The sequence below is a fragment of the Rhinoraja longicauda genome, chromosome 1 (genome assembly GCF_053455715.1).
Source record: "Rhinoraja longicauda isolate Sanriku21f chromosome 1, sRhiLon1.1, whole genome shotgun sequence".
In the NCBI taxonomy this organism is placed as follows: Eukaryota; Metazoa; Chordata; class Chondrichthyes; order Rajiformes; family Arhynchobatidae; genus Rhinoraja; species Rhinoraja longicauda.
This window is the reverse complement of record NC_135953.1, coordinates 26932653-26947077: the sequence shown is the minus strand read 5'-3', so window position 1 is coordinate 26947077 and position 14425 is coordinate 26932653. Positions and strand designations below refer to the sequence as shown.

Here is a 14425-nt window from a genome sequence, read left to right as displayed (position 1 = left end):
GTTTGCCCTGCCGGCGGCCATATTCTTTGACCTTCTCTCTGCCGCCACGCTGCACCACGGGAGGAGGTTCAGGCACGGGGCACGCCGTGACAGGCGAAGGTCCTCCTGGCGCTGCTGCGCAGGCACGCCGTCACCGCGCCCGGCAACCCTCCCCCATCTGCGCACACGCGGATACCGGGGCCAGCAACCCTCCCCCAACTGTGCAGGCACAGCTGCTGGGCCCATTCACAGTATAAAGTTTATTAAAGTTTATGAAGTGAATTACTTTTAAAATATAACAAAACTTAATACTGCACACCGCAAACGAATGGTGAGTAATTTATATATACAAGATGAGACTTTTAGTTATATGTATATATAGATGTCTTGCTGAATTTAATCAAAGCAGAGTGTGTTGATAATAGGAAGAATAGAGTGATTCACCTTTCCTAGCGAAAACAAAATATGCATTTGTGGGCACAGTGCAAAGTGGTGGCTCAAAACACTATATTAAAAAGAAGCTCATCGAGTTAAATATTGTGGTTGGACCTCCTTTTTCATTTGATTTCTGAAAGGAAGAGTCCATTTATTAGCAATGTATTTAGAAATATTAAATTTTCTGAGTTTTTTTAAAGTTTGTTTTCAGTCTTCAAAAAAAATGCTTGAGTTTATCGCTTAGATTATCTTCTCTTTTAGATTGTCATCACTTTCTCCGAACTATTTATCAGTATCCCTTTCTTTTTTAGAATCCTTTCACACTCTTGTAAGCCTTTAAATAACTATTTACAATTTTTAATTGTCTATGTCTGTCGATTGAGCATTTTTTCATCTCTAACTCTTCCATTTGGATTATAGCAATGAACAGATAATCCAAGGTATGTCAAGACGTTAAAATTGGTTATCGTAGCAAGAAATTATCTTCCCTTTCTTTTCATGTAGTAAGACCATTCAGTCATAAAGGTAACTTGAAATTTAACGCTGAACTGAAGTTCAGCATCAAATAGAGGAGAGAAAATATATCTCTTCAGCATTTCTTCATCAGCACTTGACATGTATCAACAGGACCTCAAGTTCTGGAGAATACTGCACGCCAGTGTGGATATCAAGGTTGCAAGGAATAATTTGAAAACTGGGAGAGCTGCAAAGACACTCTGCAGTTATTAAAAAATAAACTTTGTGGAGCATGACGCTTCGTAAGTTATAGTTCCAAAACTAATGATTTCTTTGCTCGTGCAGATATGCCAATGCATCATGAAGCACTGTTCGACGGTTTGCCTAAAGGAAAATGTGTGCATTCAGCTGGCTAGTAATCGGAAGTCTCATTTTTCATTGACAGGATATCTTCATTGCACAATATGCAAGAGAACAAGTCTACTTAATTTGAGACTGGGCATTTACGTTTTTCAGTTATTCAGGAACATCATCGAAATACATACATCATCCTCCTTATACATCCATAGTTTTATTGAGTTGGTTATTTTGTATTTTATGATGGGATGCTTTCTATGTAGTGAATGTTGCATAACAGCAAATAACAGATGGCTGAAAGCGTATTTGCACCCTTGAACAGATGCTCATCCTTTCTTAAAATATAAATCTGTATAATATATGCAGGCTTCAGCTTTTGTCTGTCACGAATCTAACCTATTCTAGTTTTGCAGGAAGAGTATATATTTCAGTGGCTGCCATAGCATTTCCATTATCATTGGAGTGGGTGGAATACGTGAAGTCTGACTTAATTCTTAGGGTTAAGCGAAATGAACTGCCTGGGAATCTTTTCTGCGGTGTATTCTGATATCAGTTATAATGGGAAGGACCATCGAACAAGAGAGGTCGTTAACACACTTTGTTTTTGTTTGCTTTGTTTTCTTCATGTAGATTAAAGAATACCCTTAAAAGTCATTCAGAAATAACTTTGATTGTGTAAATTTCACCACCTATAGATCAGAGTGGCCAGTGGGAACTGCGCAGAAATGGAATTATTTGTTTGTTCAATGTAGATATGTACAATGCTAAACCATTCCATCCCCTTATCCATGGGAGAAGGGAAGAATCGTGAAAGAAAGCAGAGGAGTTGAGAGGAAATCTTTTATTTTTGATTTTCTCCTGTCTTCACTCGATACTGTTTTACACTGCGATGTTCCATGTACGTGCCAGCTACCGGCGAGCTTGCCAAGTGATTAATTCATTGTTTACGAGACAAGATACTGAATGTTGGTGGGAGAGAATATACCAATGTAGCAGTCTATGCTCTGAGGGTCTAGACAGAATCCAGATAATGTGAATCCAAATCCCAACATGGCAGTCGTAAAAACCCACCTGGTTTATTAACGTTCTGTAGGGATGGAAGCCTACCATGCTTATCCGATCTGGCCTCTGGTGACTCCGGTTCCACACGTGGTTGGCTCTTAACTGCCCTCAGCTGTGCTGTCACCTTCACAGACTAATTAGTACCAGGCTTACCAGCAATGTCCACGTCCCTAGAATGCATTGCTTTCAATGTGACCTTGAAGAGCCTCAATATTCTTACAGATTTCCAATTTGCAAATATTCTATGACAGTGATTCAGTTTTATTATCCATCTCAGCGGGAGTTAGCAGTATAATTCCATGTTAAAGAATGCTAGATAAGCTCAAAGCAATCTGATCAAAATCAAACTTTAAAATAGATCTAAACGCTAAAAACAGGAAGCAGTAAATTGTTGATGATATTTATGAATAGTGTCTGAGGAGAATGCAAGACTAGTTTGTGGAGAGACCCTTACTATTCCTGGAGGCATCAAACTAGAAATTACCTGTGTGGAGACAGAAGATACAAGTGTTATTAAAGATAATCCGAGGGTCTCCAATGAGGTAGTTGGTAGGTCAGGCTGCTCTCTACTTGGCAATAGAATGGTTCAGTGGTCTGATAACTGTCCGTGAATCTGGAGGTATGTATTTTCACACTTCAGTACCTATTTATTGCATGATGGGAGAGGGGAGAAGAGGGAGTGACCGGGGTGAGATTCATGCTTGATTATAGTGGTGGCATTGCCGTGGCAGCAATGGTATACATGGAATCCATGGAAGGGAGGTTGGTTTGTGTGATGGACTGGGCTGCGTCCACAATTCTCTGCAATTTTTTTGCGATCTTGGATGGAATTGTTGCCAAACCAGACTGTGATGCATCCCAATAAAATGTTTACTATGGTGCATCTGTAGAGGTTGGTGAGAGTTGTTAGGGACATACCGAACTTCCTAAGCCTTCCAAGGAAGTATAGGCGTTGGTGTGCTATCTTGGCCTTTACTTCGATATGGCTGGTCCAGGAAAAGTTGTTGGTGATATTTACTCCTTGGAATTCGAAGCTTTCAACCATCTCGATTTTGGTGCCGTCAATGAATACGAGGATATGTGTATCGCTTCACTTCCTGAAGTCGGTCCCAATCTTCTGCTGACATTGAGGGAAAGGCTGTAGTCTTGGCGGCAGTTTACGAGGTTCTCAATCTTCTTCCTGTACTCTGTCTTGTCATTATTTGATATCCGGCACACAATGGTGATGCCGTCTGTGAATTTGTAAATTGAGTTAGATTTGCATTTGGCTGCATGGTCGTGGGTGTATAAGGAGTATAGAAGAGGGCTGAGAACGCATTATTACGAGGCATCAGTGTTGAGAATTATCGTGGAGGATGATTTGTCACCTATCCTCACTGATTGTGGTCTGTTGGTCAGGAAGTCGAGGATCCACTTGCAGAGGTGAGTGATAACTCCAATTGCACAAGAATACATACAGAACAAACAGCATCACAAAGTGAGTGGATAGATTTTTTTTGTCTCACAGAGGAATAGTCAGGACTCGCTTTTCTTTCTGTATCAGCACCTTTAGCATTTGGAATCCCCAAGGACATATCTTTAGTCTTTCTTATTTCTCATCTGCTCTGCAGTATCTTGTGATCGATGATGGCTTGCTTCTACTCCAGTGCTTTGGCCTCATCGCCATCTGTGTGGCACTCACAGACACCATTATAGGTGGTGCAGGAGGCATTGAACAAGAGGCAATGCATTCCTTGCTTCTTTACCATTGTGAGTGGTTGTGACAAGCAACTGCAACAAGATGGTGGATCGTTACACTTTTTTGGAGAGGATTTGAGAATCACTTGTATCATTTCCTCTGACTTCCTGTTAAATTTCTTGCAGATACAGAGCAGAGGAGAGTGATTTACTGGAGCCTGGTGTCAGTATGCAAACTATAACCTGCTCATTGGAGTTAGCTGAATGCGGTTAGAGTCTCCGAGATGGGGATCTTGGCCAGTGAGAGAGCAATCCCAGCAGATTTGGGAATGGAGCATTGGTCGTACCTCTTTGAATGCCACTGCAGATTGTCTATGTTTTGAAAACATGCAGGAGGAAACAAATTCAACTGTGGTAACTACAGAGAGTTTAGCTGCCATCTGCTTCAAGCAAATTCATTCAGACTCAGATTCAGATTGGTTTGTTACATCAGGTTGCAATAAAATTCCTTGTTCACATGAAGCTCACAAAGTAAATAGTATACATCTATATACTAAAACTGTTTGTTTGGAGGAGGGGGGAGGGAGGGGGAGGAGGGAAAGAGGGGGAGAGGGTGGAGGGGGGAAGGGGGAGGAGAATGTGCTGCACCAATGTTTGGGCCCAATGGGTCCACTTGGTCCAGTACTACAATAAATACATTCTGCTGCAGAGCAGAATGGTGCAAGATTGTAGTGCAATCTGAGGTAGTGAAAAACAAATAACAAGAATGGAATAGTTGAATGAGGTTGAGTTAAGAGTAAGTGTACATGGCAGCACATCCAGAAAGAGGGTATGAAAGCGGTGATTGGTTCAGGAGTCAGATAGCGATGGGGAAGAAGCTATTCTTAAGTGAGGACATCTGGACATTCAAACCCCTGCGTCTTTTCCCAAGTTCCTGTATCTTCTCCCACAAGATGGAAGAAAGAAAAGGGAGTGGTCTTGTTGGCAGTCATCCATGATGAAACTTTCAGCCATCCTGATGCAATCAGGAATAAAGAACGGCAGCATTTATTTCAAGAGGGCTTGTATACAAAAACAGGGATGTAATAAGGCGCTGGTCAGGCCGCATTTGGAATATTGTGAGCAATTTTGGGCACCGTATCTGAGGAAGGATGTGCTGGCTCTGGAGAGGGTCCAGAGGAGGTTTCCAAGAATGATCCCAGGAATGAGTAGGTTAACATATGATGAGTGTTTGTTTACACTGTACCTGTACTTGCTGGAGTTGACAAGAATGAAGGGGGAAGCTCATTGAAACATACAGAATAATGAGAGGCTTGGATAGAGTGGATGTGGAGAGGATGTTTCCACTAGTGGGAAAGTCTAGGACTAGAGGTCAAAGCCTTAGTATTATAGGACGTTCTTTTAGGAAGATGAGGAGAAATTTCTTTTGTCCGAGGATGGCGAATCTGGAATTCTTCGCGACAGAAGGCTGTGGAGGCCAAGTCAGTGAATATTTTTATGACAGAGATAGATAGATTCTTGATTAGTGCAGGTTATGGAGAGAAGGCAGGTGAATGGGGTTAGGAGGGAGGGATAGATCAGCCATGATTGAATGGCGGATTAGACTTGATGAGCCAAATGGCCCAATTCTCCTATTCCTCATGACTTTATGAAGATGGACTAGAGTGGCAGGGCGGCATAGTGGCGTAGCAGTAGAGCTACTGCTTTACAGCACCAGAGATCCGGGTTCAAATCCGACTACAGGTGCTTGTCTGTACGGAGTTTGTATGTTCTCCCCTTGACCGCATGGGTTTTCTCCGAGATCTTTAGTTTCCTCCAACACTTCCGAGACGTAAGTAATTAGGCTTGATATTAATGTAAAATTGCCCCTAGTGTTTGTAGGATAGTGTTAATGTGCGGGGATTGCTGGTTGGTGTGGTTATGTGGGCCGAAGGTCCTGTTTCTGTGCTGTATCTCTACACTAAACTAAACTAAACTTGATGGAAGAAAATGATGAGATTCCGATGGACTGGCAGTGAAGACTTGTCATTCATTGTAAGTGTTCTCCTAATGCGAAGAGTTGCTCTCTAGAATCAAAGTTAGTGAAAGAAGCTGCTGGAGGCATTGAGAGCAGCAGAGGTTGCGCCCCCAACATGACAAAACGCTCCACTAACCTATGTGCCGATGTGGGGCACGTCCTGGTCCAGGTTCAGGAAGATCTTAAGGAGGTGAAGGAGAAACTATCACATATAACAATACAAAGTGAAGGAGAGACATTGGATATTCAGACACTTGAACCAACCATACATAGGACTGATATTGGGCTAAAGAGACATGTAGCAGAATATTTGACCCCCTTCAACCATCACCCTCTGCTTCCATACTATTCCATACGATGAATATCAAACTGTTCTGTTTACATTGCTCAGTACACTCCAGATCCAAGATCACTGCACCCTTAATCCTCAAGTTGAATGTTGTGATCAATGCATGCATATGCACATAGAAACATAGAAACTTTAAAAACAGGTGCAGGAGGAGGCCATTCGGCCCTTCGAGCCAGCACCGCCATTCATTGTGATCATGGCTGATCATCCACAATCAGTGACCTGTGCCCAACTTCTCCCCATATCCCTTGATTCCACTAGCCCCCAGAGCTCTATCTAACTCTCTCTTAAATTCATCCAGTGATTTGGCCTCCACTGCCCTCTGTGGCAGAGAATTCCATAAATTCATAACTCTGGGTGAAAAAGTTCTTTCTCGCCTCAGTTTTAAATGGCCTCCCCTTTATTCTAAGACTGTGGCCCCTGGTTCTGGACTCGCCTAACATTGGGAACATTTTTTCTGCATCTAGCTTGTCCAGTCCTTTTATAATTTTTTATGTCTGTATAAGATCCTCTCTCATCCTACTAAACTCCAGTGAATACAAGCCTAGTCTTTTCAATCTTTCCTCATATGACAGTCCCGCCATCCCAGGGATCAATCTCGTGAACATGTTTGGTGGTCAATCTCCCAAGTTATTGTTGATCCATGAGAGAATAGGTCCTACACTAGTCATCCATAAAATAAAGGTCTTATAACAGACCCCAACAGTATAAGTCCATGGTTGGATCCAAAAAATTGTGAACCGACTATTTTCTCAGGAGCGATATCTCTGCAAAGGTGAACAATTCATGATGAAACTCACCATCACTTTGGTACACCCGCACTTCCTTAAGTCATCTGAAGGAAAATGGTGACAAGACCTCAAGCCTGGCAAAAAGCTTATGGCCTACCTGGGCAGCAGTGAACGGCATCCTCCTGTATCGTTCTGAGTCGTGGACTACTTTTTCTCATCCATGAGCAGTCTGTCAAAACATGGAAATTGGACAAAATGTAGTAACAAAGAACTGCAGATGCTGGTTTATACCAAAAATAGTAAATTATAATGTCGGGATTGTTGTGAACTGAACGGAGGGTTTACATTCATAGGGGTGAGATTAGCTGATGGAAGGATCTTGCAGAAGCCTGATAACAGAGGGGAAGAAGCTGTTCCTGAATCTGGTGATGCGTGCTTTCAAGCTTCTGTACCTTTTGCCTGAGGAGCAGGGAGAACAAATGACCGGGGTGGGACAAGTATTTGATTATGTGGCTGCTTTTGTGAGGCAGCATGAAGTTTAGATAGTCAATAGTGGGCCGTCACACAATAGTGTGATGAACTGGGCTACATCTACAACTCTGCAATTTCTTGCAGTCTTCCCAAATCAAGCTGTGATGGAACCTGACTGTATGCTTTCTATGGTGCATCTGGACAAGTTTGTTAGCCATTGAAGACATGTCAAGTATCCTCAGTCTCCTAACAAAGTAAAGGCATTGATATGCCTTCTCGGCTGTTGCATCATTGTGGTTGGTTCATGATAAATCATTAGTAATACGTTAAGGGACTTAAAGCTCTCAACCCTTCCTACTTCGGCACCATTGATGCTGATTGGGACATGTACTCTACTGTTCCTGAAGTGTGGTGGAGTACATGTTGCATGTGTTACTGGGTGTCCATTCAAAATCATTGATGACATCCCATGAGAATCAGACATATCTTGTAATCCTCCTCCAATTTCCCCAGCCTCTGACACCCGTTGACCATATCATCAATACCTTTCCTCCAGCAATGGATATTGCTACAGTTACCTGATTCTATTTCTCCCTATGTGTTTTAAACCAGAACATTCACCTGAAATTAGGTTTCCTAGTCATGCAAGTAACTTTAGTCTGTGGTGTGGCCCTGTCACCTTCCTAGTTTTTTATTATCTATAGGCAGCCTTTTGCAGCCACACCTCTTACCCAATCCAACTTGACCTTTCCATTGTCTCTATGTTGTCACCCAGCTGGGTGAGCAGAACTTCCCTTAAAGACCCTCATTACCTTTTTTTCTACATTGTCTAACTCGTTTCCCTTGCCACTGACTTTGCAACTGTCCCCAACTGCCCGAATGCATCTTTACCTTTTTGCATATCTTTCATTCATTTGTTCAATATCTCTCTTTTTCACCATCTATATCTCTTGTTTCCCGTTCTCCTGACGATCAGTGTGACGAAGGGTCTCAACCCAACATGTCACCTATTCCTTTTCTCCAGAAGTGCTGTCTGACCCGCTGAGTTACTCCATCTTTTTGTGTCTGCCTGAATGTATTCTCAATCTTGCTACTTTTGATTCCAAGAGTTACTCTGAACCCAAATTCTTCCATTCCAAATGTATAGAAGTGTGAAAACACACACTTCCAGATTCAGGGACAGTTTCTTCCCAGCAATTGAATCAGGCAATTGAACCACCCTACCACAACCAGAAAGCAGTTTAGTACTACTATCTACCTCATTGGTGACCCTTGGACAATCTTTGTTCAATCTTTGCTGGCTTTACCTTGCACTAAACGTTATTCCCTTATCATGTATCTATACACTGTAGATGGCTCGATTGTAATCATGTATTGTCTTTCTGCTGACTGCAACAAAAGCTTTTCACTGGACATCAATACACGTGACAATAAACTAAACTAAACAAAACATTATTGTCAAGACTATCAATTTCTACTTTCATGTTGTCACCCAACATCCACAACCCTAACCCATCTACTGCAAAAAAATTCATTCATTCCTTTTGTGTCTATTGACTGGACTTATTTCAATGCAATCCTTGCATGTTTCCCTCAGTCCCTCATCTGTAAATCAGAGATCCGCTGAAAATCTACTTCCCATGTCTTAACTCGGACAAGTTCCGTTCACCCATTACTCCTGTGCTTGCTGGCCTGTAGAGAGTGCTGCTGGCAAATGCCATGATTTTCACACTTTTGTTCTTATTTCCCAATCTTTTCATGTCTTCATTCCTCCCTATCTCTGTAACCATCGTTGGCCAATTAATCTTCCGAGATATTTGTGTTCTTTTAATTACCATCTCTTGATCATTTATGGATACAATTGTTCCACTGAAGACAGCTCTGCCTTCAGCGGCTAGGGCCCCAAAGGTTCGAATCCCTTTCCATCCTGAAAATGCTTTGTTACTCTTGCCTCATATGACATTTCTTTAAACCTACGGCTTTGATCAACTTTGTGCAGCGTAGGTTTACTAGGTTAATTCCCGGAATGGCGGGACTTTCATATGTTGAAAGACTGGAGCGACTAGGCTTGTATACACTGGAATTTAGAAGGATGAGAGGGGATCTTATCGAAACGTATAAGATTATTAAGGGGTTGGACACGTTAGAGGCAGGAAACATGTTCCCAATGTTGGGGGAGTCCAGAACAAGGGGCCACAGTTTAAGAATAAGGGGTAGGCCATTTAGAACTGATATGAGGAAAAACTTTTTCAGTCAGAGAGTTGTGAATCTGTGGAATTCTCTGCCTCAGAAGGCAGTGGAGGTCAATTCTCTGAATGCATTCAAGAGAGAGCTGGATAGAGCTCTTAAGGATAGCGGAGTCAGGGGGTATGGGGAGAAGTCAGGAACGGGGTACTGATTGAGAATGATCAGCCGTGATCACATTGAATGGTGGTGCTGGCTCGAAGGGCTGAATGGCCTCCTCCTGCACTTATTGTCTTTTGTCTATAACTCGCATGTCATCAGTCTTAAGATCAATAGTTGTTTGATAAGTGTAAATATGAAGTTCTCTGGGCCGTTTTTGCTGGAGGTAATGGCTACAGTATAATTACACGTTGTTGAGAGCAAACTTAATGTAGACAGTGTTTACCGCCTGCCATGCTTGCTTTGGGGTCTCATTTGAGATCATTGGTAATACTTACCCCAAGGAACGTAGTTTGGGTTTAAAAGTAGTCTGCAGCACCTTTAAAAGCAAAATAAAATCTTTAAAGCAATTATTGGGAAATAGAAGTCCCATAAGTATGAACAGAAATAACTTCTCATAAGTCATCATTTTTGTACCATAGGATTTGTAGTTACAACGTTACACGCCTTATGCAGTTGCAGCTCCATTCAGTGCAGGGTGCAGTTAATTGAGGCTAAAATGATGTGAAATATTTCCATCCTGGCTATTGTCATTCATTAAGAACAAAAGGGCTATCCTAACGATTGTTTTACTTTTTTTTTGTATGTTGCAGTCCAGTCTCCTTGGGCATGACATAGGTATGGGCAGTCCGGGAGCCGTTTCACCTCCAGGCTCCAAGCCTGGGTCACAGTATTATCCATATTCCAGCAATAATCCCCGCCGGCGACCAATGCATGATTCCTCAATGGGTGAGTGCTCTTCCACCTTTAACTTTTCTTTCCTTTGCCCTTTGAACTCCGATTCTTCAGTGGCCTGCTTACGGTTCTTCAAGCACTCTATGTTCTGTTATACCATGAATTACTTTGATTTTATTTTCAATATTTACAATATTGATTGTTATAAATTACCATTTAAAAAGTGAACGCCATTTGAACGTCGGTCTGAGGAACTATTACAATGTCTTGTTGGGTGAGAATGTAAACATGAACCTTATTGAATGGATACTATAGCTCATCAACTGGGTTCCTGCAAGGCTTAAACCAAGAGCTCACTGCTTCCTGACTACTGGAGAGGACTGCCAGTTTGTTTATGTATATTTTTAACAAGCTAGAATTTCAAAATGTATTCTGTAACAGGATCCTTGAAGAAAAAAAAATCCAAAACCTCCACATTTCTGTCAATGCACAACTGCATGTACAGGACATACCTTTAGAAAGGAGTTCAGGAGGAATTTCTCCAGTCTGAGGATGTTGAATCGGTGGAATTCATTGCCACTGAAGGCTGTGCAGGCCAAGTCAATGGATATTTTAAGGCAGAGATGGACAGTTTCTTGATTAAAATATGATTTATATAGAAGTTTATTTGTTTGCAGACCAATTTCCCTCCTGGGATAAATTAAGTTCTATCGTATCATATCGTAATCAAGAATCAGAGTCATAAAACTCAACAAGATACATGAAGTGTGCGCATGTGCGGGACTCTCGGGCGGGCGAGGCCTGCTGAATCAGCGATAATTTCCAGACGCTTTGAAGATGTGTATTACAGAAATGAGTTGCTTAAAGCTTAAGTAAAGTTTAAGTAAATTGGAATTCTCATTTGCCTCGCAACAATTTAAGCAACTCAATCTCAGAAGTTAAGCAGTGTGACATCGAGATGGAGAAATTATTGAAACCACAACGCTTGGATCTGGATCCCAACTCACCTACTGCAGCAAAGGAATGGAAGCACTGGCTTCGTACACTAAATAACTTCTTTGATGAGTGTGGCGACAATGCACCAGACAAATTCAGGACATAAATAAGCTCTGTCTCTTATGATGTATATGATTACATAGAGGGTCAGGCAGCATCTCGGGAGAGAAGGAATGGGTGACGTTTCGGGTCGAGACCCTTCTTCAGACTGAAGAAGGGTCTCGACCCGAAACGTCACCCATTCCTTCTCTCCCGAGATGCTGCCTGACCTGCTGAGTTACTCCAGCATTTTGTGAATAAATCGATTTGTACCAGCATCTGCAGTTATTTTCTTATATGATTACATAGAGGAATGTACAACTTATGATTCTGCTATTGATGTATTAAGCAGACTCTTCGTCAAGACACCCAATATAATATTTGCTCGACACCTCCTTGCTACTCATAAACAAAAACCTGGTGAATCATGATGAGTTTTTACAAGAACTTCAAAGACTTAGTAAAGACTGTGCCTTCAAAGCAGTTACAGCTGATCAATATCGACAGGAACTTATTCGAGACTCGTTTATCAATGGTTTGGCATCGCCTTTAATACGACAGAGACTATTAGAAAACAAAATCTTGGATTTACAGTCAGCTTACAATCATGCTTACTCATTAGACTTGGCTCAGAGAATTTCTGATGCTTACGGCTCATCTAATGTGTATTCTGCTGCAACTACTACAAAAGAATCCCACCCAAGTACTAAAATGGAGCAAGCTGAAACAATTTCTACTGATAAATGTGCCCTTGCTGCAGCATATACTTATCCAAAAAGGAAGTGTTACTCTTGCGGGGGTAATATTCAAAATAGAGAGATATGTCCAGCTCGAGAGGCAACTTGTAATAGTTGTGGCAAGAAGGGACATTATTCTAGAGTATGCAAGTCCAAAGCAACTAATAAAAGTGTGACTGCTGCCATGTATATGCCTTCTTTATGTGCAATTACAGCTGCATTTCCTCAGAGCTTGTCTCATGCAGCTACAACGGTATCCATCAATGGCCATACACTTAATGTACTACTTGATTCTGGCAGTCCAGAAAGTTTTATAAGTGAACAAATAACTAATCTTTTACGAGAAGGTATCATGGAGCCCAGCTCTTCCCCTTGGAGGGCACAAGTTGTTGTGGTTAAGGACCCCTTGGAGAGACATAGAAAGAGACTCTGCATTGATTACTCTCAAACTATAAACCAGTTCACGGAGCTTGATGCATATCCATTACCTCGTATAGATATTATCAATACATTAGCTAAGTATAAGGTATTCTCTACTTTTGACCTCAAAAGTGCTTACTACCAAATTCCTTTGAAAGAATCAGAAAAGAAATACACTGCGTTTGAAGCAAATGGAAAATTATACCACTACTGCAAAGTTCCTTTTGGTGTAACTAATGGTGTGGCAGTTTTTCAGAGAGAGATGGACAAACTTGTTGAACAGGAAAACCATAAAGATACTTTCCCTTATCTTGATAATATAACTATTGCAGGAAAAGACCAAGCTGAACATGACAAAAATGTACAATGGTTTTTAGAAGTTGTACATTCTAAAAATCTAACATTAAATGAGGCTAAGTCAATAATATCAGTGTCATAAATTAATATTATTGGTTATTGGGTTGGAAATGATATAATCAAGCCTGTTCCAGAAAGACTCCGCCCACTCCGTGATACCTATTCCAGCTTCATTAAACTCTCTACGAAGGGTTCTTGGCATGTTTGCATATTATGCTAAATGGATACCAAATTTCTCTGAAAAATTTCAACCTTTGATTAGAGCAAAATCTTTCCCCCTTGACTCTACAGCAATTGGTGCCTTTACTTCTTTAAAGAAACAATTAGAATCTGCGACATTACACGCCATCGATGAGGATCTCCCCTTTGTTGTTGAATGTGATGCCTCTGATTTAGCAGTATCAGCAACATTAAATCAATGAGGACGACCAGTGGCTTTCATGTCTTGTACTCTCCAAAGTAGTGAATTGCATTGCCCACCCGTTGAAAAGGAAGCTACAGCAATTATTGAAGCAGTGAGAAAATTGAGTCATTTCCTTGCTCGCCAGCACTTCACTTTGATAACAGATCAGCATTCAGTAGCTTTTATGCTAGATAATCGGAAGCGAACGACGATTGAAAACAGTAAAATTCATGAATGGAGGATTGAATTATCTGCATATAGTTATTCAATTGAGTACCGCCCTGGTAAGGATAATGTTGCTCCGGATACATTAACTCGAGCATTTTGTGCCTCTGTTCATTCTTCTGCACTCACTGATCTTCACAATGGGCTGTGTCATCTTGGAGTCACTCGTATGTTACACTATGTTCGTTCCAAAAACTTACCTTTCTCTACAGAAGATGTGAAGATGACGTGTGCTTCATGTACAATCTGTGCTGAATTAAAACCAAGGTTTTTCCGTCCTGAAGAAGGAAGACTGATCAAAGCTACTCAACCTATGGAATGTTTGAGTATTGACTTCAAAGGGCCTTTACCATCCTCCTCTCAAAATGTTTATATACTTACCATAGTTGATGAATATTCGAGGTTTCCATTTGCCTTTCGTTGTCCAAATATGTCAGCTGCTACGGTTATCAAATGTTTAGATCAACTGTTTTCATTCTGTGTATTTCCAAGTTACATACATTCTGATAGGGGCACCTCATTCATGTCAAAAGATTTAAAGGACTACCTTTCTAATAGAGGAATTGCAACAAGTAAAACAACACCATATCATCCTATTGGAAATGGTCAGGTTGAGAGGTATAACGGAATCATTTG

At 41.3% G+C, this 14425-nt stretch overlaps 1 protein-coding gene across 17 annotated transcripts in view; it reads left to right on the top strand.

The window, feature by feature from the left end:
* tcf4 (transcription factor 4) overlaps positions 1 to 14425 on the top strand; it is a 544855-nt gene that overhangs the window by 322060 nt on the left and 208370 nt on the right. For all 17 annotated transcript variants that reach the window (XM_078422241.1, XM_078422913.1, XM_078422070.1 and 14 more), the window contains one exon: positions 10531 to 10666. In XM_078422241.1, coding sequence (XP_078278367.1) covers positions 10531 to 10666 — 136 coding nt within the window. The remainder of the gene's footprint in view (positions 1 to 10530; positions 10667 to 14425) is intronic.